Raw genomic sequence first — 24313 nt, forward strand, 5'->3', positions numbered from 1 at the left:
AAGCAAATACCACCATAATTTTATAAAACATGCATATTCCAAAGTATATAAATTATAAAGTTCCTAGAATCCTTTCAAACATGAGAATAATAAAGTTCCTAAAGGGCAAGGATTAGGCCAACTTAAAAGGACCATAAGCAAATAGGTACCTTAAATTGAAATTACTACTTTAGTTTATACATCAGTTAAATGTACTTAATGTCTCTGATTTTCAATTCCATAAAGCTAAAGCAATAATCCAAGTTTAAAGGAAGCCAGTGCAGTATAGTATGAAGAGCCATGGCTATGAGCATCTTGCACAATTTCAAGTTTGAAATCCGTAAGATGAAGTTCCTAATGCCTATCTCATGAAGCTTTGATGACTGATGAGATGAGGTTTATGAAGCTCCTTTTTTTTGAAGTTCTAGTGAAAAACAGACAATCAGAAAACGTTAGCTCTCTCCTTACATCCATCCTGTCCTCTTAGGGTCTTCATCACTTCCATTAGAATGCCTTCAACACTTTTTGTTTGGGAGATGGGAAAAGGAAGAAGACAGAATGGGATCTCAAGAAATCCAACTAGTCAGACAATAGAGTTAGAAATAATAAAAATACATCAAATGGGAGTGTAACAGAACTTTATAATGACAAGTACAGCAACCAATAACATGTGCTTTGTAGCCAACTCTCTGAGCTTTCAAGGAAGAGGACAGTACTTCTGCAGAAGTTATTGGCGTGGGAATGCATCTGGCTTTGCTCACTCTGAGTTCCCAGCCTCTAGCACAGTGCCTGTCGAAGAGGAGCCAGTCAAATGTTTGTTGAAAGAACAAACCCACCCAACAATACTGCCTCATAGGCACAAGGAGGCACAGGCAACTCACAGAACTTTCCAAATCTTCTAAGTTCCAACCCATGAAGTTAAAGGGGCAAATAATCATTTAATAATAATGACTGCATAGGGGCAAATAATCATTTAATAATAATGACTGCATCTTGTATGCAGAATTTTAAAAGATGAAAGATGAGGGACATATATTTGAGGGAGAAAAACAAAATGTCAGGTGACGAGCTCCTCCAGGAGAGATGGGGCACATGATTTCAGCTTTGGCAGAGTACAGAAGGGAGAGGTGGCTACCATGAAAGTAGCCAAAGAAGTCAACTAAAATTGTAATGAATTCTTAAAACTGATTGTGGGCTAGTAAAACAATGTGGAAGCTCCAAACACAGGGTAGTCGCATTTATTTACAAGTTATATTCTTTTTAAAAAAAATATATTTTATTGATTTTTTTTTTTTTAAAGAGAGGAAGAAAGAGGGATAGAGAGTTAGAAACATCGATGAGAGAGAATCATCAATCAGTTGCCTCTTACACACCCCTACTGGGGATGTGCCCATAACCAAGGTACACGCCTTTGACCGGAATCGAACCTGGGACCTTTCAGTCTGCAGGCCAACGCTCTATTCACTGAGCCAAACCGGTTTCAGCACAAGTTATACTCTAATGGGTGTTTCTGAGAAAGACTGCGAAAGGGAAGGAACCCAAAGAGAGTCCTGAACAGCACACAACTAAAATCCCTGCCCATTTCTTGGACTTTTTTCTTACCCAAAACAAAGGCTTTCAACTGCTGGAGAAGGAGCACAAAATGCTCCCAACCAAATGTCAGCCACAGAGGCACTGCCTCTGGGAGAGGATGGAAAGGCAGCCTGCCACTGGGGAGGGTTGAAGCCACAGCTCCTATGAGCTACACCCAAGCCTTGCACTGAGGAAGCCACAGCAGCCCATTGCTGTGCTGGGGCAGGCCACCCTCCCACCAGCAATCCCAGACAAGGCTACACGCCCTGTGGCAGCAGAAGCAAAAGCCACCGGTCCCTGGAAGGCAAGCAAGAAAACTTACTTGGGTCAGGATCCTGCACTGACACCACGCAGAGGTCAGCTCCCATTAAGAGAAGGGCAGGGCACTCTCCAGCCCAAGATTCCTGCAGCAGACAGCTGCCTCAGGCGGAAGAAGCAGGAACTCTGAGAAACCCCACAAATGGGCCTGCTTGAGACTGGGGCTGGGCCGGGGGTAGGGAGAACCCTACTGCCCCCATCAAGAGTCAGCACCTCTCACAAGCAGTGAAAGGCTCCCGCTGAGGGGGAAGGCCTCCTCGGGGGCACAGGGTGAGGCGGGAAGTCTGAGAAAAACCTCAATACTGGGGCCCCACACTAATATCACAGTAGCAGCAGCTGACTGCTGGCGGCATCTGAGTGTGTGATGTGCTGAAGGGAAGTCTAGCAACAGCAAAACCCAAACCGAGCCCAATGACCAGAGTGAGTCAGCCTCCCGCATGCATGGCCTGACAGAAGTGGTGTGTCCGTTTCTGGACATGACATTTACCTCAGCCTCCTGTTTCTCTACAGAGAGTGTCCATCATTCAACCAAAATTTACAAAAAACAAGAGTAAACAACCCACCACCATAATATAAAGCTGTCTAAAGAACCAGACCCAAAGAGGACCAAGATGGTAGACCTATCTGACAGAGACTTTAAAATAATTAATAGTAGTAAGCTAAAGAATCTAGTGCAAAAGGTAAGCAACTTGCATGACTAGGCGGGGATTTTCAGTAGAGAGATGGAAACGAAATGAAACCTTCACCTTCTCCCTCAAAAACCTTAAAAAGAAACACAGCTGCACCATTAAAGTTGCAAAAGTACTCTGCCTCTGCGCAACTAGGAAATTCAAGAGATGTGTGCTATAGGAAATTTTCTCTTAACACACTCACACTGACAGAACCATTTGTTTCAGGCGAAGGGCTGGAAAATATTTCCACACCTCATGGATTAATTTTTCAAAGCTGTGTCTGAAGATGAATCTGAAACTTCCAAAGGGATTCCAAGTCTTTCCAAACACATGTACGAAAGGCGCCTTCCGTCCTTTCCTTTGTTTGCTGTGACAAATGGAACCGCGAGCATCCCTGCCTGTCCGAGGCTTCCTGGCAGCGGGCGGGTGCCCATCCTCCGTGCTGTAAGGGTGAGCCCTGATGCAGGAGCAGGGAGCCCATGCTCTTCCCTTCAGGAGTAACTTTCCAAGCGACCTGATTTCTAGCTGAGCATGACCACAGGCAAAACCGTTTTTGTTTCTTCTTTTGCTTACTCCATTTTATACATGTAAGAGTTAGATGACAACTTACTTAAAATTAGGGGAAAGAATAGCCACAAAACCACTCAGAATGAACAAAAAGATAGATGCAGAGGCAGTAAAGCACCGAGCAGTCTGTCAAATTACAGCGGGGAGGCTAGGGAGTGGGGGGAGAGATCAACCGAAGGATATACATGCACATAAGCACAACCAATGGACACAAGACACAGGGGAGGGGGGGGGGGTGAGGGCATGTGACAGGGGGTAGGAGAGGCTGGGGGAAGGTCAATGGGGGGGAGGGGGGGGAGGAGATATATGTACTACTATATGTAATGCTTTAAACCAGTGGTTCTCAACCTTTCTAATGCCGCGACCCTTTAACACAGTTCCTTCGCTAGCAACATCACCTAAGACCATCGGAAAACACAGATATTTACATTATGATTCATTAACAGTAGCAAAATTACAGTTATGAAGTAGCAACAAAAATAATTTTATGGTTGGGGTCACCACAGCATGAGGAACTGTATTAAAGAGTCGTGGCATTAGAAAGGTTGAGAACCACTGCTTTAAACAATAAAAATAAATAAATAAATAAATAAATAAACAAACAAACAATTTTAAAACAAAAACAAAAACACTCAGAGGCACTTCTCCTGTGCTGAAAGTTTTACAAAACTGTCCAATGCCCATGTGACCAGATTTTCTGGAGGAGAAGTTCACAAATATTTGATACACCTTTACTCAAGGATTCAATAAACAATAATAGAAGTCACCTTCTTTAAAATAAAAAGGGATTTTCTGAAACATAAAATGATACCTGGGATTTATCAGTACACCATTTTGTTCCTTAAAACTTTTATTTTGTTAATTTAGTTACATTTAAAATACCTTACTACATAAAATACGACTGTGCCTTTTCTCTCTCCTTCCTCATGAAGCTGCTTTATCTGCCCTCTCCATGCGTTCTCCCCAACAGTCTGTGATGCCTCGCCAGGCCCTTAGCCATCTTCCAGGACAGTGTTTCCAGCACCATCATCTCCATCACTTGAACACGGCACTTGAGGAACACACACATATCACACTCAATGGAATTTCACCCAAAACCACAGACATCTGTTCACAAAACAGTAAGCAGAGTTCATTTCACAATTTTTGGTAGGTGTGAATATTTTTGTATACTTCTTTACCATGCAAAGTTGGAATTGCTTTCTTTTTAAACTTTTTATTTTGAATAATTTTAGACTTAGAAGACAGGTGCAATCGTAGTGTAGGCAGCCTGCAGACCCCGCCTCAGCCTGAGCTGCCCCCAATGTTAGCATCTTGTATCACCATGGTATAATCATCAAAACTAAGAAGTTAACTAAACCTTAGACTTGTCAGATTTTCTCAGTTTTCTTCTAAGGGCTTTTTTGTGAACTCTGACCCAGGATGGCACGCTGAATTTAGTTGCCATGTCTGCTCAGTCTCCTCCAATCTGTGACAGTTTCTCAATCTCTCCTCATCTTTCATCACCTGGACACTTTTGACTAGAAATGGTCAGGAATTTTGTAGACTGTCCCTCAGTTTGGATTGATCTGATGTTTTCTAACTATTAGAGGTTATGGATATTAGAGAATACTACAGAGGTGATGTGTCTTTCTCTTCACATCATATTAGAAGATATCCGATATCAATATGACTTATTACAGGTGAAGTTAACCTTGGTCACCTGGTTAAGATGGGGTCTGTGAGGTTTCTCAATTATAAAGTTACTACTGTTCCCATTCCATATTTTATTCATGTCACCATGTTCAGTCCAAATTCAAGGTGAACATAATTAAGCTCCATCTCCTGGAGGAAGGAGTACTAAAAAAATTAGCACACTATTTTTAAAATACATTTGTTATTGATTTCAGAGAGGAAGGGAGAGGGAGAGAGAGGTAGAAACATCAATGATGAGAGAGAATCATTGATTGGCTACCTCCTGCAAATCCCCTACTGGGGATCGAGCCCATAACCCAGGTATGTGCTCTTGCCCAGAATTGAACCCGGGACCCTTCAGTGCAGGGGCCGACACTCTATCCACTAGCCAAACAACACTATATAGGGCTAGCACACTATATTTAATGTATTTTGAAAGGAATAAAAACCATGAAGTTGATTTCATTGAATCTTCTAAATTTTTCAACCTAGTCTATTTACATACAGCATGACATTCTATTAAAATCCTTAAATCTCTGGGGATCTGTGGATGATAGAAAGTATTAAAAAATTTCTTCATTAATAATTTCACTAAAATTGATCATCTGATATTTGCCTTAAGCATTAAGTTGAAGCCTGATAACATACTTCATCTACTTAAAAGAGAAAAAGCAGCCGGGACCAGTTTGGCTCAGTGGATAGAGTGACGGCCTGCGGACTGAAAGGTCCCAGGTTCAATTCCAGGCAAGGGCATGTACCTTGGTTGCGGGCACATCCCCAGTAGGGGGTGTGCAGGAGGCAACTGATCGATGATTCTCTCTCGTCAATGTTTCTAACTCTCTATCCCTCTCTCTTCCTCTCTGTAAAAAAATCAATAAAATATATTTTTAAATAAATAAATAAATGAGAAAAAGCATATAGCCAATTTTTATTAAAAATATTAGATGTGAAATATGCTGAGACCTCAAATATTTCTGAAATTTCAATGCTTTTAATCTAATACTTTAAATTACTCCGATGTACTCTGCATTACTGTACAAAAATTTAGTATTCAATTTTGTAATTTGGAAAAGAATGAAATATATCTTAAAAAATTAGTATAATAAGAAAACAGAGAAGAAAGAAATTTGAAAATTTGAAAATAAACCCTAGAGCTTTCCATAGATTTGCTCTTAAGAAACCTTGAGAATCAGCTAAAAACATGCCAGTACTAAAAGTAAAAATGTATAAAATAACCAGCTACAAAATACTTTTTAAAATAAATAAAACAAAAAACCAAACTCTCACATCCCAGCAATACCTAGTAAGATTATACACACAACACACACATACATACACATACACACACACACACACCAATTATTATTACCCCAACTTCTCACAGTCCAGATTATTCATAGTCTTTCAGATAGACGTCAGCTGCCTCCCCATCATCCATCACCCCTTTGCTAACTCATCTGACAATTTTAACACAAAAATCAGGATGTATATTCTCTACTCCCTGATGTTTTAGGGGGTGGAACTTACCGTCCCAGCCAAACTAACAATTTACTAGCCCCCACTGAAGGGCAAAGATTCAAGAAATTGGCCCATAAACACTACAGATTTAGGGTAGTGGGTTTCTGTGGGTTCTCACGGCTTCTTTACACTGGTGTCCTGCAGTCCCTCAAGAGTAAGGCTCAAGTGCCTTGGAAAACTGGCATGGGTTAAGGTAGAATGCCCTTGTCAATGTCACCACTCATTTTCCCAGCAGCAGCAACAATGCAGGACTAGATGTGACTTACCCAGTAGAGTCTCTATTTTAAGCTATGCTGCTCAGAGGGAGAGCTGAGAACACTTTTAAATGCAAGTGCAAGATCCAAAGTATCACACCTTAGTGAGCATGGTTTTGCTCTTCTCCCAGGATCTTATAGAGCCCAGTGATTCTTACTAGGAATTAGTATCTCCTAGGATTCAGTCTCAATTTTATTTTTACCTCATTCCCACATTCCCAGCCTTCTAAAAATACACTAGAATTTAGAATCTACAGATTTGTTGTTTTCTTGTCTTGTTTAAAATAGTCTTTATTCAGTTGGCACATAGGAAATGAAAAGAAAAAAAAATCACTTTATAGTAACAAATGTTGTTATGAGTGTACCACACTAAATGGATTTTTCTCTTTCTCATCCTTCTCAGAACTTTGAGAACTTGCTCAAAACATTGTCTCGTGGCTGGCTACAAGGTATTTACCTCTGTAAATCTAACTTTCTCCATGCCTAGCATTTTGATAGCCACCTCTTCATTTCCTCCTTCTCCTGGCACTTCGATGAAGACATTTTTACATGGTTTTCCAGGCCATGTCTCCCTAGTACTGTCTCAAGAATTTCTGAAGAACTCTCAACATCAGGGCAGTCCTATCCCAAAAGAACGGCTGAAGACACAACTTTCCCTTTGTATAGGGAAAGGATCTCATTCTTACATACCAAACTATGAGTCACGCAAAGGTTAGGAAAACAAGCAAGTACATGGACCAGTACCCAAACACTATTCTGAAACAGCGCTGGTGGGAAAATTCTCAAAGGTTCATATATAAGCACATTTCAGCCACTTAGAAGCAAAGCTTTTCTCTGCTTACCTCCAGTCACAGCATTTATATTTACGGCAAGTGATTAAAAATTTAATATGCAGTTAGTTCCACTTATACTTATCAAAGAAAATGGCTACGCTACATAATGTATTCCTTAGTCATCCCAAAAATGTGAGAAAGAAGTCTAAATGATGAAGTCTATGGCAATACTTTCTAAGGGCAAAGCAGTGTGCTTGCTTAAGTTCATTAGTTTTTAATCAGACTAGGTGTTTTTTCCAAGGGTCAGTATGTATTTACAAGCTCTTTACAATTCACATGGCATCAGATTACATGCTTGATTCCTATAAAGAGTTTAAAACCCTGAGTTATCATCAGAGAAAGGATTCAGAGAAAGAACTAGAACATGGGACTAGGTGAGGCCCAGCTGTACATGTATAAGTTGGGGTGCGTGTTGTGTGGTGTGATCCAGATGATGTATAAACAGTAGGCATGTATGGTTATAGACTAAGTTAATAATCTCGTTAGAAAAAGAAGTACAATATTTTTACATATCTTTTTCTTTTACTATCCTCCGTTTCTCCTGCCCCCAAATCAATCTTGAATGACACAAGCTTAAGAATGAAGAATCGCCTTTATCACAAAAAGAGGCTTTCTGCATTATTAAATCTTTTTTGAATTCTAAAGCATTTTTAAAGTCCTAAAGCTCTCCATCTGGTTCATATTCCTATACTTTTAACTTTCCCTCTCTGTAATTAAAACATGAATTGTGATATTTCAATTTCAATGAAAAAAAATCTTACTGCTAAGAACCTTTCCAACAAAACAAAACAATGTAAAATCTGAGCATTTGCCCTCGCTCAGTTTTTATTATTGTTTTGATAGAGCATCAGACTGCAGACTGAAGGGTCCCAAGTTCAATTCTGGTCAAGGGCACACGCCCAGGTTGCAGGCTCAATCCCTAGTAGGGGGGGCGAGCAGGAGGCAGGAGTTCAATGATTTTTCTCTCATCATTGATGTTTCTATCTCTCTCCCCTTCTCCCTTTCTCTCTGAAATCAATAAAAATATATATTTTTTAAATTGTTCTTTACCCATTCCTCCTCAGCCACTGTTTTGGATGCACATTATTGTTACTGCTCATACCTGGTAAGAAGCTGAAAGTGGGGTTCAGAAAAAAGACCTCAGAAGTTGATTCCACAGTAATCCCCTCTTAACCTCAATTGAGCCACTAAAGGACACCTATTGACTTTGGCTCTTGTACCTTACATGCACATTGGTATGGGATGAACTGTGACCTCTCAAAATTTATATGTTGGAACCCTAACCCTTTGTACTCCAGAATTTGACTATAGTTGAATATTGGGCTTTAAAGAGGTAATTAAGTTAAAATAAGGTTGCAGAGTGGACCCTGATCCAACCTTACAGCTGTCCTTATGAGAGGAGGATGCCTGGATGCACAGAGGGTCCCTGGGGTGCTCATGCCCAGAGGGATGACATGCAGAGAGGCAGCAAAAGGATGGCCATCAGCAAACCAACTAGAAAGGGCTCAGGAGCAGCCAGCCCTGCTGACATCTTGATCTAGGACTTCCAGCCTCTAGAATTGAGAGAAAATAAATTTCTGTTGCTTAAGTCACACGGTCTATGATGTTTTGTGCTGCATCCCTAGCAAACTAATACAGACATTAGTGACATTGCATACCTCCCCCTTCAAGATTGCTGGCTGCTTGAGTACAAGGACCATGGTTTGTACAGTTCTGAACCATGTACAGTATCTTACCAAACATGGGCATTTAATAAATAGTGTAGATGATAATAAGAAGTTCAAAAGTTGCTCTAAACAAAGGAAAATAGAGCATTATAAATAAACTTCATACTTTTTAATCACATGCCACAAACTTTTCCCAATCCCCAAGTCGGCTGCATAAACTTTGTAACCTCAGGCCATCAATTAACCTCTAACTTTCGCTTCCCTCCTCTATAAAAATGAGAATAATAAGTAGCTCATCAGATTTCCATGAGGAAGCTCCCAATACAGCACCAGACACAGGAGAAATGTTGATTCCCCCTTCCCTGCGCCAACTGGAAAACTTAAGCTTATGGCCACAAAGCAAGATGGTGGCAAAAATCAGTCCTGGCTCTTCTGAAACCTGGATACCTGCTAAAAACTCAACCTTTTCTCGGAGGCAGGAAAAGACCTTGCCAGCGTGTCCTTTTACAAAAGATTTCAGTAATATTCTATTTGAACTCCAGAAAAGCAGCGGACCTCCACGGAGATCATTTGCTCCCTTTCTAAGCTAAAGGCGTCATGAGTAGAAGAGGCATTTGCTATCAATATTCTTAGAAGGAGAAGTTTGATTTCTTGCCAGAGAAGCTATATTGAAGTCATCTAACATCCGTGAGTCCCTGGGTTTGCCTCTCAATACTAAAGCTCTCACTCCTGTTCCGTAGGCAGGAAGCCAAGCAGATGTAGGAGGGCAGTCCATGATATTTCTGTCTTCTTGCAAGATGTTAATTTTCCCAAAAAGTAGAATGGAATCAAGAAGACAGTGAAAAGTACTGCAGGGCTATCTTTTTTTTTTTTTTTTTTTTTAAATATATTTTATTGATATTTTACAGAGAGGAAGGGAGATAGAGCTAGAAACGTCGATGAGAGAGAAACATCAACCAGCTGTCTCCTGCACACCCCCCACCGGGGATGTGCCCACAACCAATGTACATGCCCTTGACCGGAATCGAACCTGGGACCCTTCAGTCCACAGACCGACGCTCTACCACTGAGCCACACCGGTTTCAGCACTGCAGGGCTATCTTACAATAGGGCTCCTCTAATATGCAAGCACTAGGTTGGAACATGTAAACCCCATTAATTTTTCAGTATGTCATCTTTATAACCATACTTCCAGACACTAAGGATGAACATAATTTTCATGTTTTAGTCCTACGTAAAAGGAAAATTCTTAAAAAAATTAATGCTATTTGGGGCAAGCCAGAATGAAAGTAGGTGAAAGAGCCTGAAGGTAGGGGGGGAGGACTCTGTGAATACTCGTAGGGAATGCTCCCAGGTTATGATCTCCTGTCCTATGGGAAACAAGAAGGGACCGAGGAGGAAAAGGGGGAGACTGAATCATGTTTCCTGACATATGACGGACAGCTCCTGAAATAGAAAGCCATAGGTTTCGAGTCTCAGGGGTATCGCCTTCAGATATGTCAATGTTCTAAGGATGGATCAGTTTTCCCAACTGCTGACATCCTGCTGTGAGAAGAGATCCCAAGCAAAACAGGAGCCTCTGACTGGGAGCCTTTGAGGTGGCAGGAGCCGTGAGGAGTTCAAAAGCAAGGCAGGCCAGTGGCTTGCAACACCAAGAACCATAGGGGTGAAAGGTTACTAAAGCAGGAGCCACTGACCAATAAAACGGTGCCTGGTCAAACCTTCTCAGCTAAGAGACGGGGGACTCAGGTCTGCCGTGTCCAGATTTCTGAGTTACCCGCGCCGCGCCTCTGGGTCCCACTGTTCCCTAGGTCCAGCCAGGGAGCCTGGATAGTGATTAGCAGCTGGCCAGCTTTCTCCTGACTGCTCCCATGAAAGAGCTGAAAGGTGGATTGGAAACCTTTAATCAGGATCTGTCATCAAAAATAAATAAATAAGAGCAGAACTTGGGTCAACTCGTTGCAAAGGAATCTGCCTGGGGTGAGATTTCCCATGTTTGCTATGTTAAAACCCGGAGAAAGCAAGCATTGGTTTGTTTGATTAGAGAAGGCAAATCTAAAACAAGCCTCCCTCCAACCAGGCCCACTTGAAAGGCCTGCCTCTTTTAATTAAGATACACACACAAACACAATCTGTGAGGGGACGAAGAAGACAGAGCTTGGAAACTTATGTCATTCCCCAGAGCTGTCATCATGTCACGCCATGTTAGGGTGGCGTTCTCTCCTCTACTGCTGCCCGTGTTGAAACGCTTCCAGAGAAGCGAAGGAGATTTCTCTGGCAGGTTTTTCACTGGCTGGGGACACTAACTCAGCAGTCAGCTCATGAGAGGCCTTCACTGTCCCTATGTATTCTCAGGGAAGGAGAAATTGAGAACAGTGTCACTTCTCTCCTGACAGCCACACAGGAATCCTCTACCAGCCGTTTGCTGCCGGAAAGCCCCACCTTCTGATTAAGTGTCATCAGTGTGCTCTCTCCTTCTGATTCTGAGTAGGAACCCCAAGGTAAGTTCCCAAAATTGGGACTTTGAACAGACGGAGAAGTTTGAAATAGCTATACATGCTAAGTCAGAGGTTCTCAATCCCTCCCCCCTTTTTTCACCTGAAGGCTGACAATACACCCACAAATAAGAGTGACTCAGGGTTCATCATGGCAGAGATTCTAGAGAGAGCATTTAGAAATTTGAGTGACAGTGAGAGAGATGTATGAAGTTTGAAAATCCCCAGGGAATTCTGATCCCCACTTCATCTCAGTTAAAAACAGCTATGGTAGCTAATTAGACAGTTGAAATCTTCTTCTTCCATGGTTTCCCATCTGTGAGTTATACCAAAAAGATTTCCAAAGATTATGCTTGCTTTATGTCATACGTAAAGTTACCTACAACCTGCTAGGCAAAGTGGTTTGGGAGAACACCGATTTGTGGTTATTCTTAGCCAAACGGAGTACAGTCAGGTCCGCTGTTCCCTCGCACTGCGCTCAATCCCTCGGGATGTTATTCTGACCCTTCAGTCTGCCATCACGTTCAGTCGTTCACATCAAATGCCAAAATGCCTCACTGCAGAGCTCAGCCCTCAGTCTGCAGCTGAAACCAAAAACTGCAAGCTTTTCCTAGAACACAAGTGACACATTTAGAAGATCAAGACCTGGTCAAAACAACCTACCTAAAGTTAAAAACACTTCACTACATATATGGACTTCAAATACCTGACAAGAAAACACTTTCTCCTTTTAGTAAAAAGTATTGGAATCTGAAAGATAACAAGTGAACTGCTTCCCTACCATTAAATTCCTTAATAAAATGGGAAGTACACATTTAAATATAACAAATTAAGTTATATTTAATTACCTCCTATAAGTTACAAGGAGAGAGATATCTATACTATCAGAAATTATTTTCTGTGAAGCTACTTCCGTACCAACCCTGATCTTTTTTTTTTTTTAGATTTTTTTTTATTGATATCTAAAGAGAGAGGAAGGGAGAGGGAGAGAGAGAGAAACATCGATGTGAGAGTGAAACATTAATTGGCTGCCTTCTGCATGCCCTCTACCGGGGATGGAGCCTGGAATACAGGCACATACACTGACCGGGAATTGAACCGGCAACCTTTTGGTGCACAGGACTATGCCCAACCAACTGATCCACAGTGGCCAGGGCTTAATGGTTTTTAAGTGAAAATAAATGAATACATGATTATTGTCATACATTCTCAAGAACAGTAGCACAGAATTATAAGATAATGCTATTATAAAACTGAAAATTATGCCATGACAAAAATAATTAAGCAACTCCAAATTCTCTCAACCTCTGCAATGCTGTGGGAGACTGAATATATAAATATATAATCTATAATAATAAAAGAGGCAATGTGCTAATTTGACCGGACAGCAAACATCCTTCCTCTAGTCATATATATTAATATTTGTAAATGAAGGCAGAAATCCTACAGATCAGTTTAACCCTTACAGAAGATTTGAAACAATGAATTCTTTACCGAACATATCAACACTTGATAATTTATAAGTTACTGTTTTATAAACAAACCTAGATATTTTTCTGAGTAGGTATATAATGAATTCACAAAGTCTGAATTACTTTTCCTGTAGGGAGTAATTATTTCTCAGAAATGCTTCACAAATACCCCCCTATGGGAAACCAGCCCCAAAGAATTAGACAAGTCTTATACAGGCTGCAAGTTAATACTTAATACTTTTATTACAGAGGCCATTTTTCAAAGCAACACCCCATATTTGGAACTCACGAGGGGTTAACCCATGGTTTTCTTTAGAGAGAAGCTAACCAATGCCCAATGAAGCATCTACCCTGACCCTTGAAAAGGCTGTGTATTGAAGAATAATCATAATCATATTTATTGAGAACCTCCAAGATATTTATTTATTAAATATTTTTATAAATTTGTTAAAATTATACCATAAGCAATAGCACCCAGTTCACTAAACTTCTTAGTAATTACAGGGTATGAATTGAGTCCCCAGCAATGTATAAAAAAGCAGTTCTAGCTTTGGAGTTTGGGGCCTTATTTTGTTTTATTGCTTGTTAGGTTTTTATACCTAATTACTCTCCCCTCAGGAGCTACACAAGTAATAAAACAAATCAGTATTTTTTTTATTGTTTGCTCAATGAAAATCATCAATCCTACCTCAACAGTGCTATAATTTCACTTACTACAAAAATTCCTTGCTTTTTACCCCAACCTCAAGCTAAATGGCTATTTTAAAAAAAATCTATATTTTATTGATTTTTTACAGAGAAGAAGGGAGAGGGATAAAGTCAGAAACATCGATGAGAGAAGCATCGATCAGCTGCCTCTTGCACACCCCCTACCGGGGATGTACCCGCAACCGAGGCACATGCCCCCGACCGGAATCAAACCCGGGACCCTTGAGTCCGTAGGGCCGATGCTCCATCCACTAAGCCAAACCGGTTTCGGCTAAATGGCTATTTTAAATTGAACACACTTGCAAAACTGCTCGTGTCCAAAACTATTTGAAAAAAAAGAAAAGTAATGCGTTTGTGCCAAACGGGGCAGAACAGTTGAAAATATATATCCATTGGATTTTGCTTATCTCTACTAACCCCTTCCTAAAAAGCTGTAGTGAGGAGGAAAAGGACAGGCAGATATGAAGCCCGTTGCGAGGGCACTTTCCTCCCACCCCACCCCCTTGGAAAGCCAGGCTGGAAAGCCGAAAGGAGGAGGGTAAGGATGCACTCTCTGAAATGCCTGGAAAAACATTCTGGTCAGAAGATGCCAGATTTTGAAGCTCCCATCACGCTGCTGGCCTAGATCCAGGTAATGGTTTTTCCTTCCCCTCAGCTGTCTGCTGCAGGAGCTTTCCAGCAAAGCAAGAAAGGAAGAGTGGTAGGGGAGAGGGGGGAGCGGCTTCCAGTCCACTTCTCTGGGAGGGTCTGGGAGGGAGGGGAGAGGGCCAAGCATGGCAGGCTGACATTTACAGAGGGCCTGGCGTTTCCAGGGAGCACTCTGCGAGGATTACTGGGGGTTAGCTAACGGGTCTAAAAGGGCAGCAAAGCAGCCTGATGAAAGTCCCTTTAAATTTGATAAGTGATGCTGTGGACACAGAGACAACAAGCTGGAGCTGGCGAAGACAGGCGTGCAGAGGTCTAGCCAGTCCGGCGGCCTTTAGGGAAAAAATACATTTAAACCTGGCTCCCCTAGCTCTTCAGGGCTGCCCAGCTCACTTGCTGGAGCTCAACAGAACGGCACTTCTAATCAGGACAAATATAAAAGCCCTTGCGAAATCCTCCCTTGCCTGACCCTTACTGCCCTGCCCCTGCCAACCAAAAACAATGAATCCCGCAATGGCGAAGATCCAGACCTGCAAAGGTTAATGATCTGGCTAGTCTTTTACCTCCAAATCAAGGTTGCACCACCCAGTCCCTTCTGCCTGGCATTTTTCTCCAATTTTAATATCAGAAGTTTCACACGCCTGCCTGAGCTCCTGGCCTCGGCAGAAAGGCCCATATAGCTGTCAGCAAACTGATAAGAACTTTAAAATTACTCCGCGGGGCCTCTTTAAAAAGAAGAGCCAAAGAAGCCCATAAAGAGAGAGGGCAGGGGCCACGGAAACCAGCCGCTCACACTGTTTTAACAGTGGCATTAAAATGAGCTGCAGATTTATGGCAGTGTTTTAGCCCCTGGCCCAAATCATCTGGGATGAGGCTCTCTTCTCTGCTCTCCAGAGGGATTTCAAATATGGGATGGAGCTGGCCAGAAAGGAGCGGGGGCAGGGAGGCAGAGGTAGGAGGAGGAGAAGGAAGGGAAGAAGAGAGCACAGGAGGATCATATAGAAGAACTAGCTCTCCTTTCAGTAGAAGACGACAATGAGCTAATTCTAAAAGATACCTGACTTAAATTCACATGAAAATCCTTTTTTTTTTTTTTTTTTTTTAGCTCAGACCCAGTAAATTCTGATTCAACTACTCAGCACCCAAAATGTCAATTCTAGTTTTAACTTCTCTCTGTAAGTTTATCTTTTGCAAATTTTTAATTCAAAAATCATGATTTGGACCAGTGGGCACGGCTCAGTGGTTGAGTGTCAACCTATGAACCAGGAGGTCACAGTTCGATTATTGGTCAGGGAATATGCCTGGGCTGTGGGCTTGACCCTCAGTGTAGGGCATGCAGGAGGCAGCCCATCAATGACTCTATCTCATCATCGATGTTTCTCTCTCTCCCTCTCTCTTTTTCTCTGAAATCAATAAAAATACATTTTTTTAAAAAACTTGGGGGGGAAATCATGATTTGGCAGACACACATTAGAAGAGGGGGAAAAGCCTTAAAATAAGATTTTATTTTTTCTCACTGGAAAGGGGAAAAAGTAATAGTACTTTATCCAAATGTGCCAATGAATTTTTTTAAAGGCCAGCTAGAAAACCACTTATTTTAATAAGCAATTCTGATTCGAACAGAAAAACAGAGGTGAACCTCCTTGTCAAGATGCAGAGAGTGTATCAGAACCCACAGGAATAAATTATCTTTCCAGTTTCCAAGCCCAGAAGCAAATGCATAATACATCCGCGCTGGTAATTCACTGTGGTTCCTGAAGCCCAAACTCCATACCAGGAGGCTCCTTCCAATATTCAAACCCAGGCCCAGGCGGAGCGCTCCCAAATCACTGCCAGCCTGGAGCAGACAGACCCGAATCTCCATGTTTTAAGCAAGTCACTCACTGAACCATATGACTGTTCTACAGTACCGTTAGTCCCGGGCCTGAGGGAAGAAAGACTGAAGCTTGGAACAGTCAGGTTACTTGCTCAAAGTCACAACGCTGGTAAGACAGCACAGCTGAGGTTATGAACTCAGGTTTCTCCAACTCAAAAGCTTTCCCTACCAGCATTTTTCAATCTTTTTGGACTAGGAACCACACTAAGAAACACATAAACACATTTTATTCTGCAACTCCCTACATATACATATATATATAACTGAAAGGCTTCAAGAAATATTTACCCTTACTAGGTAAGATGATGGTATTTTCCTTTCTATCATATTTCATTATTTAAAAATAAAATGCCAGACTTGAACCAATGATTTAACTTCATGAGCAACTAATGAATCATGGTCCTCAGTTTGGAAAACACTGCAGTGACAATGAAGAAGAAGAAAAAAAGAAAGAAAGAAAGAATCACCAGACTGGGTTCCAGCGGCTCAGCTCTGGCCCTGATAGCCCAAGTTTACTTAAACTCCAAGGCTTACTTGTGATTGTAAAATATGAGGAAAGGGCTAAATCTTTTCTAAGGTCCCTTCCAACTCTTTGATATATTTTTTTTTTTCAATCTGCTTGATTGAAACTCTTTTCCCCTTTCATCACACATCTTGTCATTACTCTTCACTTGTCATTACTATCCTTTCCTTCAATTCTCTACAGAGAATTTCTTTCAGTTCCCTACTGGTATTCCAAGTCCCCCCCAACCCCCACCTGCTCCATCTTACCTACTGAGTCTCTCACAGGTCAGTGCACTAACATAGCATTACCCGCCCTGACACCCTCACCCCTGCCACAAGTAACTACACAGCCCTTCCGGCCTTCGATGTATTTTGTTGAAAGTGCTGTCCCAACACTCTTGAGGGCTTTCTTAAAGACAGGATCCCCCTTTTAAAATCTCCCTCAACTACGAACAAAGCAGGTGTCTGATACATATTTGATTTGTTCGCATTATGAAATTAAGGACTTTATCTTAAATTTAGAGACTATTTAGGTGGGCTGCTCTAGGAAAAGTCACAAAAACAATTAAAGCTGGTATCACAATAAGGTACGAGAGCATTTACAGACTAAGTTCCACAGACTACTCATTCATGTTTGCCAGGGACAAGGTAGGCCAAGGTTGCCAAGGAAAGCAGCTTTATGGTCCCTCCATCTGGCCTGTGAGGATTTAAATCTCCGAAGCTATACAAAATAACTGCAAATCAGCCCAAACCTTAAAGACAAGAAAATTTATTTACAGGCCCTGGTGTACTATAAATTTCAGACAGTTCTATTAAAATGCTTTTTTTGGCTTCCCATCAGATATTTGGCAAAAGTCTTTTTCCAATAGGTTTTTTTTAAATACTAAAGTGGGGGGGGGGGGGAGTTAAAACACTCAAAAATGCTCTTCCTTAAGGGTTCCAATTAAACGAGTCCTTATTTTATCCTGCTTTCCGTAACACACAGGGGCCAGCATCCCCCACAGTGCGGAGTTATACCTTCAGAAAAACTCAAACACAGAGCACACGGTGCTTTGGAAAAGTCTTATGAAATTGAAACTATCCCAGGAAGTGAGTACACTCAGCCCCACGGCTCTCCCACTGGCCACGGAGCGGACTCTGTATCAGAACCATGGCTGTCTGTCTCACAGGAACAACTCCAGGATCGGGCCAATGTGTTTTGTTTAAGAGGAGGCAATCCAACACCTTTCTTCAGGGCAAGTATGAAAGCAGAGATTGGGAAACGGCTTGGAGTGGCAGGCTGGGGCTGGAGTATGGGGGAGAAAGGGAGGCACGGATATTAGGCATCTTTTAAAAGCCTTGAGAGTTCAGTTAAAAATTTTTCATTTTCACAGTTGGGGGGGATAAGAATGACAGGCGTTACAATATTGATTCTGGAAATTAGAAGTGAAATCTTTTCCACAGTCTCTACGATATATTTCCAGGGATGTGTCCAATCTAAATGTCTCAAGTAATAACTTTTTAAAGACTATCTAATAAGCAGTTAGTCTGAATTACTGGGAAGTTCATCCTGATTTTCAGTCTCAATCCTGACCACACAATGTTTTGAATACTCTGTGGGCAGCAAAATAGGTTAGGCTCCCTGTCTGTCCCTCACATATTGTGTGGTCTTGGGAGGATTACTTTACGTCTCTTTATCCTGTTTTTTTTTTTGTTTTTGTTTTTTTTCACAATGAAAGCTTCATCTTACTCTTCCAACTGCCTATCTCATTACTCTGTTTAAAGAGTGAATCACAAAAACACTTTAAGTGAATCACAAAAACACTTTTAAAAAATAAAAACAAACATTTTAGATAGAAAACTTTATAAAATACATGAGCCAATATTTTTAAACACACACACACACACACACACACACACACACTGGGAGCCCAGTGCACAAATTCGTGCACCTTGAAAGGAACCGTGGGCCATGAGGCTGCAGTGGGCACAGGGGTGGGTCTAGGCACATTCTTTGCTCCCCTGCCCAGCCCCTCCTGCTGCAGTCTCCAGTCCTCTCTCTGCCAGCAGCCTCACTCCTGCTGCTGCCGCTCCCATGCAGTGATGATGCCAGCCCTGCTCCCACCTGCAGCCAGTGCTGGAGCCACCACTAGCACCCGCTGCAGCACCCAGCACCAATCCTGATCGTTCGGTGCCATCATCAGGTACAAGCAGCAGCTGCTGCCCCAATCACCCCTCAGGAGCAGGGATAGGTTGAGAAGCCCTCAGGGGCAATCAGGGCCACCAATGAGGGCGGTAGCCGCCACTTGCATCCGCTGATGGCACCAAGCAATCGGGACCAGCACTGGGTGCTGGCAGTGGGTGCAAGAGGCAGATGCAAGTGGTGGCTCCAGCACCGGCTATGGGTGCTAGTGGGGCCAGCGCTGGCAGCAGATGCGAGCGCCAGGTAGGACTGAGGTGCACGGTACGAAAGAATTTTCAGTAACCACCAGAGGCTCGCCCCACTGACAGCAACTGGTACCCAGCCTTGGTCTGGCACCCCCACTCACTTGCTCCACCATCCCACCACTGCCAATACCTGCCATGTTCCATACTCTGCTGCCTACTGTCAATGCTCGCCATGTTCTGCATGCACTCCCTGGTGGTCAGCGCACGTCATTGCAACCAGTTGTTTGGTTGTTCTGCCGTTCAGTCTATTTGCATATTAGCCTTTTATTATATAGAATACTAAACAATTTAAATCTCTGCTTAAAAATTAAAGGGCATCACAAGGAATATCAATTTCTGTATTTCCTATACTTTAAGATACCACATCAATAACAGCTTCAGGGGGAAGGAAAAGAACTATGTTCAATGTTCAAACTGATGGTGAAAATCATTTTCAGAAATCCAATATATGCAATACAAACAAATTTGTACTTCTTTGAATTGTAGAATTCTGCCATCTTTCAATGATACACCCCGAGTATAGTAATGGAGTCAAGCCTGCAAAACTGCCTGCAGTATGTCCAATGTGCAGAGATCTATTTTTTTAAATGTTGTTTTTTAGAGAAAAAGGGAGAGGGATAGAGACAGAAGCATCAATGAGATAGGAATACCACCAATCAATTGCTTCCTGCACATGCCCCCACTGGGGATTGAACCTGCAACCCCCGCGTGTGCCCTGACTTGGTTCCTGGGTCATTGCTCAACTGCTGAGCCATCCCGGCCAGGAAAGATATATATTTTTAAAATAGCTTTTCCACCTTCTCAGTTCACGCCAGACTGGCAGATGAGCCATCTCAGAGACCCTCACTTGTAGTCCTTCACCCCTTCAAATTTGTGATTTTTATACTATGGCTCTATGGAAATTGGATAATTCAGTGTGTTGAAATTATGTATAAACAAGATAAAATGAGAGCCTACTTTTAGGGATGCTCCTGGGAATGAAGTGCACACATACTTGCTATCCTGTAGTCTGTTCTGCTCTCTCCTTTACCACCTCCAGGCCTAACTCCCTCCTGGTAGGTGATAGCACCACATGCCTGGGGTTTTATTTTCTTAAATAGAAGCTTTTTTTTGTTGTTGTTCTTAATCAGTCCATTATATTATATATTCAAGAATGCCTCTGCAGCCCAAATAGTTGGTATGCATGGTAGGAAAATATGGAGGCAAACTGAGTCAGTGCAATACACCGAAGAGAAACTAATATTTTAACGTACCTAAGCATTAAAGGTGAGAGAGAAAGATGCTGCTGAATGTCTCTGCCACCCCAAAGCCTCCGAGTCAACTGAGTACAAAGAAGAGTTCAAAGGCAAGGCAGGCTCCTGACTTCCACCTCCTAGTGTGGCTGAGGTTAGAGGTCACTGCTGGTGGAGCCACTGACCAATAAAACAATGTTTGGAAACTCCACTCAATAGATAAAACTAGGGATCCATTTACACCTTCCTCCCTATCTACACAAACATTTCTAACTATCCAGTCTAGTGTCTATCCAGCCTTCCAAGATCCTCGATTGCTTTCTTTTTCATTGTGCTTCAAGGGGGACTGGGGATATGAAATGTTCCTTTTGACTATAGAAAAATATTTAGTTGCACACTTCTTCTTGCTTTCCACCGTGAGAAAGATGGTTGATGGGCACTCCATCTTTAAAGCCCTCCACAAATGCCACCTCTCCAATAAATCGATCACTACCCATATCTTCTTCCTTTTATTTCAGACCCCTAATGTACTTTGGAAAATCTGCACCATCTCCTCAACTTTCTTTGTGCTCACGCCCATATGTCTACAAGATGATTGTTAGGCCTTTGAGACTGAGGATCACAGATTTTTTATTAACTCCTATCATCTCCCCTTGAAAAAAACCCACACTTAATTAGGGTTTCATTAAATTAATCAACTAGTTAATTTAGCTCATAGCACAATAGAAAACTGATTGATACTGTTTTAACTATTATCCTCTACCAATTGAATGGACTGGTTTTTAACCTACCCACAAAACTACAACAACAACAACAAATAATAAGCTATCCCTAGCCTGTCCAATGCATTCTTGTTGCCCTTCAGGGTAGATAACAGAGCCATTGGTTGTACTTTCCTTTAAAAATCTCACCTTACTGAGAGCTCTTACTTTAGGCTCTAGCCCTGTATTTCACATTATGGCTGTTTTACTATCACATCTAAGGCCAAGGGGAACATGTAATTTCTTCTTGTCAGGCTTATTCCCAAGGCACAATAAGGACTTTGGCCACTGTATACACTGATCAGAGTGCAGCCTTTCTGATGCTGATCTCTAAGTTGCAAAATGTTGCTGCAATCTCTTCATCAAGATCCCAACCCATTCTTGGGGTCAACTCAGAAACCATCTAGAGATAGCAAAATCCTGTGCTGAGCACTTTTTTCCTCAATAAAAGAATAGTTTCTGGAGAAGGGCTTTGAGGATGATGTCGGAGTGAACTACCAGAGCAGCTCATGGCATTTAGGATTTAGGATTTCTTGGAAACATTGACACAGAAGGAAAATGAGTCACTTAAAAGTGGATGGAGACCTCTGCTGGCTACAACTGTCCATGCAGCTCCTTCAACTTGTTCTGAGTTGCTCAGCAAAAAAAATCACTGGGCTCCTCAGCCTCTGGCATACCAACCAGAGGCTCTATGGATCAACCACTGAGGCAAGAGGTTTATGACTGTCTTACAAAAACATCCAAATGAGACCTCCCCAAAGAGAATTCACTAAAGTGTAAAAACTTCCCAGAACCAGCTGCATGCTATTTTTTTCAGCTACTCCTGCCAAGGTCAGTTTTAAACTGATAGACAGTAATCTGGAAAGGGTCCTATAGAACAAAAGAACTCTCTCTAACCTTAGAGAGCTGAGACTATAACTATCAATGGAACAGTGGCTCTCAATCAAAGCAATTTTGTTTCGCGGGGGACATTTGGCAATGTCTAGATAGTTTTGATTGTCACAACTTGGGATGAGAGTGTGCTATTGGCATCTAGTAGCTAAACCTTTATACCTATCTGGGAATTACTTCAACCTGATAACCTCACCTCTAGTTGGTATCAGTCCAGTCTAGAAATACGGGATTGGGAGAAGAGATCATTTTTGGAACATACAATACTCAGAGAAGGGACACTGCAGAGGAGTGCTTTAGAAGGTCTCAGAGTAGCACAGAGAAAAGGGGCGTCAGAAAGCAGGAGAGAGATGTAGAAAAGGAGGCAGGAAAGTGCCCCTTTCTTCCGCAGGTTGACATAATGTAGGGCATCCCCACCAGAGGGGGTAACTGGCCCTTGTGACTAGAGGGGTTCAGGAAAAGAGAGGACCTTAATTACTGCTTGGCCTCTTACCTGTCTCTGCATTTCTTCAATCTGTCTTTGGGGGATGCTCTGCAAAATGCTGTATACATCTGCCATCTTTTCTTCTGGCACAACCACAGAGGCTCTAGAAACAATAGCAGGACAATTTACATACGTACAGCCCTTTCACAGAGCACTTCTATATACGTTGCCTGTTTAATTCTCACAAGCAGAAACGACAAACCTCCTTCAGCTAGACTGTACACCGAAGCCATCCAGTTACTCAGCACATATTTATGGAGACCCTGTTAGGAACCAGGTGCTGGTAATGCGACAGTGAGCAAAGCAGACAAAGAAGGAATGGGAGTGAGACAATACCTGAGGCAGGAGCACTCCAGGCAGAAGGACTAACAAGTGAGAGGCTCTGAGAAAGCAGCGTGTCAGGAATGTTCCGGCAACAGTAATGAAGCCAGTGTGGAAGATGGAGATGAGCAGAAACCGGGGAGGGAGGTTTACAGTAAAGCATATAGGCCACTGTAAGGACGTGGGCTTTTACTGAGGTAGAAAATCAGTGGGAGTTTTTAGGCAAGCATGGCACGATCTGATTATGTTCCACAGGATCACTCTCCCTGAATGAAGTGTTAGAACAAACCACCAAGACCAGAAGCAGAGAGAAGAGTTAGTGGCCACCGCCAAATCTAGGCAAGAGTTGCTGAGGAGGGAGGAACTGATGAAAGTGATGAGAGAGGAGAGCCGGCAGGATCTGCTAACAGATCAGATATGGTAGGTAAGGGAAAGGGAGGACTCAACAGTGATTTACCCTCCATGGCATTTAGCAGAGATTGCAATTATATTTGTATAGATTAATTTATTAAAATCTAAAGCCCTCTCCCCACACTGCTAGTAGACCAGTCCATTGGGATGAAAAACCACGCCTCGTTCCACTCACCAGCATATCCTGAACATCTGGTACATTGCTTAGCACATACAGTTAGCACTTAATAAATATTTGCTAAATAAATACATGATTTGAACTACACAGAATGGAAAACCGAAGCTCAGAAAAGATTAAATGATTTGCCAAGATCACAAAGCTGGCTGGTTATCTGAAGCCAGGTTCCCTGACTCCAAATCCAGAGCCCTTCCACCACTTACCCATAATTCAACTACCCAAGCAGATCTGGCTTCCACAGGAAAACCTTCTCAGACTTGGCTCAGGGTCACTGCCTCTATAAAGCCCTCACCACCTCCACCCCAACAATGGTATGTGTCTCCTTCTCACTCTTCTCCAAGCACCCCACCCAGAGCTGAGTCTCATCGCAGTATTTGGTAATTACTGGTTTACTTGTCTATCTTCCACCACCAAACTAGGCACTTCTTGGAGGTAAAGTCTGACCTTGATCATCTTTGTATCCCCATACCTAACACAATACAGTACCTGGCAAATAAAAGACACTCAACCACTTTTTCATGGATATATAAATGACTGCAAGTGGCTCATCACTTCTCTTAGGTACAAAGAATTGCATACCCTCCTCTTCCAGGCTGACTTAGGCTCCCTCCTCCGTTCTGGACTCTCATCGCCCCCCTGTGCATGCATCTATTATAGCCCTTAACACACAATATTATAATTGGTTTGTCTACCTCACTAAATTTTAGCCTCCTTAATAGCAGAGATTGTATTATTCACAGTAGGCTTCCCAATGAATGAATGAATGAATGAATGAATGAATATGCATATGAATGAATACCCATATGAATGAATGCTACTTAAATTATTCAAATATCTGTAATGATCATAGTTAGA

General features: G+C 42.2%; 1 protein-coding gene across 1 annotated transcript in view; it reads right to left on the reverse strand.

Moving 5' to 3' along the window:
* The window catches only part of EXT2 (exostosin glycosyltransferase 2), a 108669-nt gene that overhangs the window by 64565 nt on the left and 19791 nt on the right, over positions 1-24313 (reverse strand). The window contains exon 7 of the mRNA XM_084894494.1: positions 22558-22651. Within this exon, the coding sequence (XP_084750620.1) occupies positions 22558-22651 (94 nt within the window). The remainder of the gene's footprint in view (positions 1-22557; positions 22652-24313) is intronic.

The sequence above is a fragment of the Pipistrellus hanaki genome (assembly GCF_964339955.1).
Source record: "Pipistrellus hanaki genome assembly, chromosome: 9".
NCBI classification, from domain to species: Eukaryota; Metazoa; Chordata; class Mammalia; order Chiroptera; family Vespertilionidae; genus Pipistrellus; species Pipistrellus hanaki.